Here is a 1,368-nt window from a genome sequence, read left to right as displayed (position 1 = left end):
GCGTGCCTCGTGTGTGTGTGCTGGGGGTGCGTGCCTCGTGTGTGTTTGTGTCGTGCGTTTGTGTGCCGTGCTTTGTTGTGTGAGTGCGTGTGCTGTGTGTGCGTGCTTGTGTGTGTGTGTGGTGTGTGCCTGTGTGTGGTGTTGTGCGTCCCGTGCCGTGTTGTGTGTGCGTGCCTCGTATGTGTTATGTTGTGCGTGCTCGGTGTGGTGTGTGTGTGGGTGCCTCCGTGTGTGTGCGTGCCTCTGGTGACGCAGCGTGGTATGCGTACATTCTTATTTATTAAAGAATGAAACACTGAACAAACTAACAAAACAACAAAACGTGAAGCTATACAAACGAGTGCTGACAGGCAACTACACATAGACAAGATCACACAACAGAAAGTGGGAAACAGGGCTGCCTAAATATGATCCCCAATCAGAGACAACGATAAACAGCTGTCTCTGATTGGGAACCATATCAGGCCAACATAGAAGTACAAAACCCCTAGACATACAAAWCCCTAGACATACAAAACCCTAGACATACAACACTAGAGTACCCACCCTAGCCACACCCTGACCTAACCAAAATATATAGAAAACAGAGATATCTAAGGTCAGGGCGTGACACACGCACGAGCCACGGATGCAGGCACACACGCAGGCACACTGTTACAAGTTACGAAAGCTAGCTATAGCGTAACAAAAAAAACACCTGCTCAAATCAGTTGATTCAAACGGCCTCAAGCACATTTTACATTAAAGAAAATTAAAACATACTGATACAATTCAGTTCTTGTGCATTCTAACTCACTTCCCAACTCCTCCCCCCTCCCTCCCCCTCTCTTTCTCCCMCTCTCAGGCGATAGTTAGCTTTAACTGCCGTAGCCTAGTGGCTCACATGCCGCTGTTTGCTAACGCGGACCCTAACTTTGTGACGGCAGTGCTGACCAAGCTTCGCTTCGAGGTGTTCCAGCCCAATGACTTCATCATCCGTGAGGGCACAGTGGGACGCAAGATGTACTTCATTCAACACGGACGAGTCGGCATACTCACCCGCGGAAACAGGGACACCAAACTCAGTGACGGGTCCTACTTTGGGGGTGAGGAGAGGAGGGAGAAGGGGGAGGGAGGTGTGAGGGTAAGGACAGTGTGAGGAAAAAGGGAAGTGGAAGGGGAAAGGTGTGGTTGTGAGTTAGATTAATCAGTTCTTCAATTTCTTCAACAAATTCTTATTTTTTCCACTCTCTCACCCCTCTTCCCTTCTCCCTGTTTATCCACACCTGCCCTTCCTCCTCTCTCTCTGTCCATCTCCCTCTCTCTCTCTCTCTCACCCCTCTTCCCTTCTCCCTGTTTATCCACACCTGCCCTTCCTCCTCTCTCTCT

At 49.6% G+C, this 1,368-nt stretch overlaps 1 protein-coding gene across 1 annotated transcript in view; it reads left to right on the top strand.

Moving 5' to 3' along the window:
- Window positions 1-1,368, top strand: part of LOC112072237 (potassium/sodium hyperpolarization-activated cyclic nucleotide-gated channel 3) — a 12,558-nt gene that overhangs the window by 8,476 nt on the left and 2,714 nt on the right. The window contains exon 5 of the mRNA XM_024139653.2: window positions 845-1,085. Within this exon, the coding sequence (XP_023995421.2) occupies window positions 845-1,085 (241 nt within the window). The remainder of the gene's footprint in view (window positions 1-844; window positions 1,086-1,368) is intronic.

This window comes from Salvelinus sp. IW2-2015, unplaced genomic scaffold (assembly GCF_002910315.2).
Source record: "Salvelinus sp. IW2-2015 unplaced genomic scaffold, ASM291031v2 Un_scaffold1862, whole genome shotgun sequence".
NCBI lineage: Eukaryota > Metazoa > Chordata > Actinopteri > Salmoniformes > Salmonidae > Salvelinus > Salvelinus sp. IW2-2015.
This window is presented reverse-complemented; position numbering and strand designations above follow the sequence as displayed.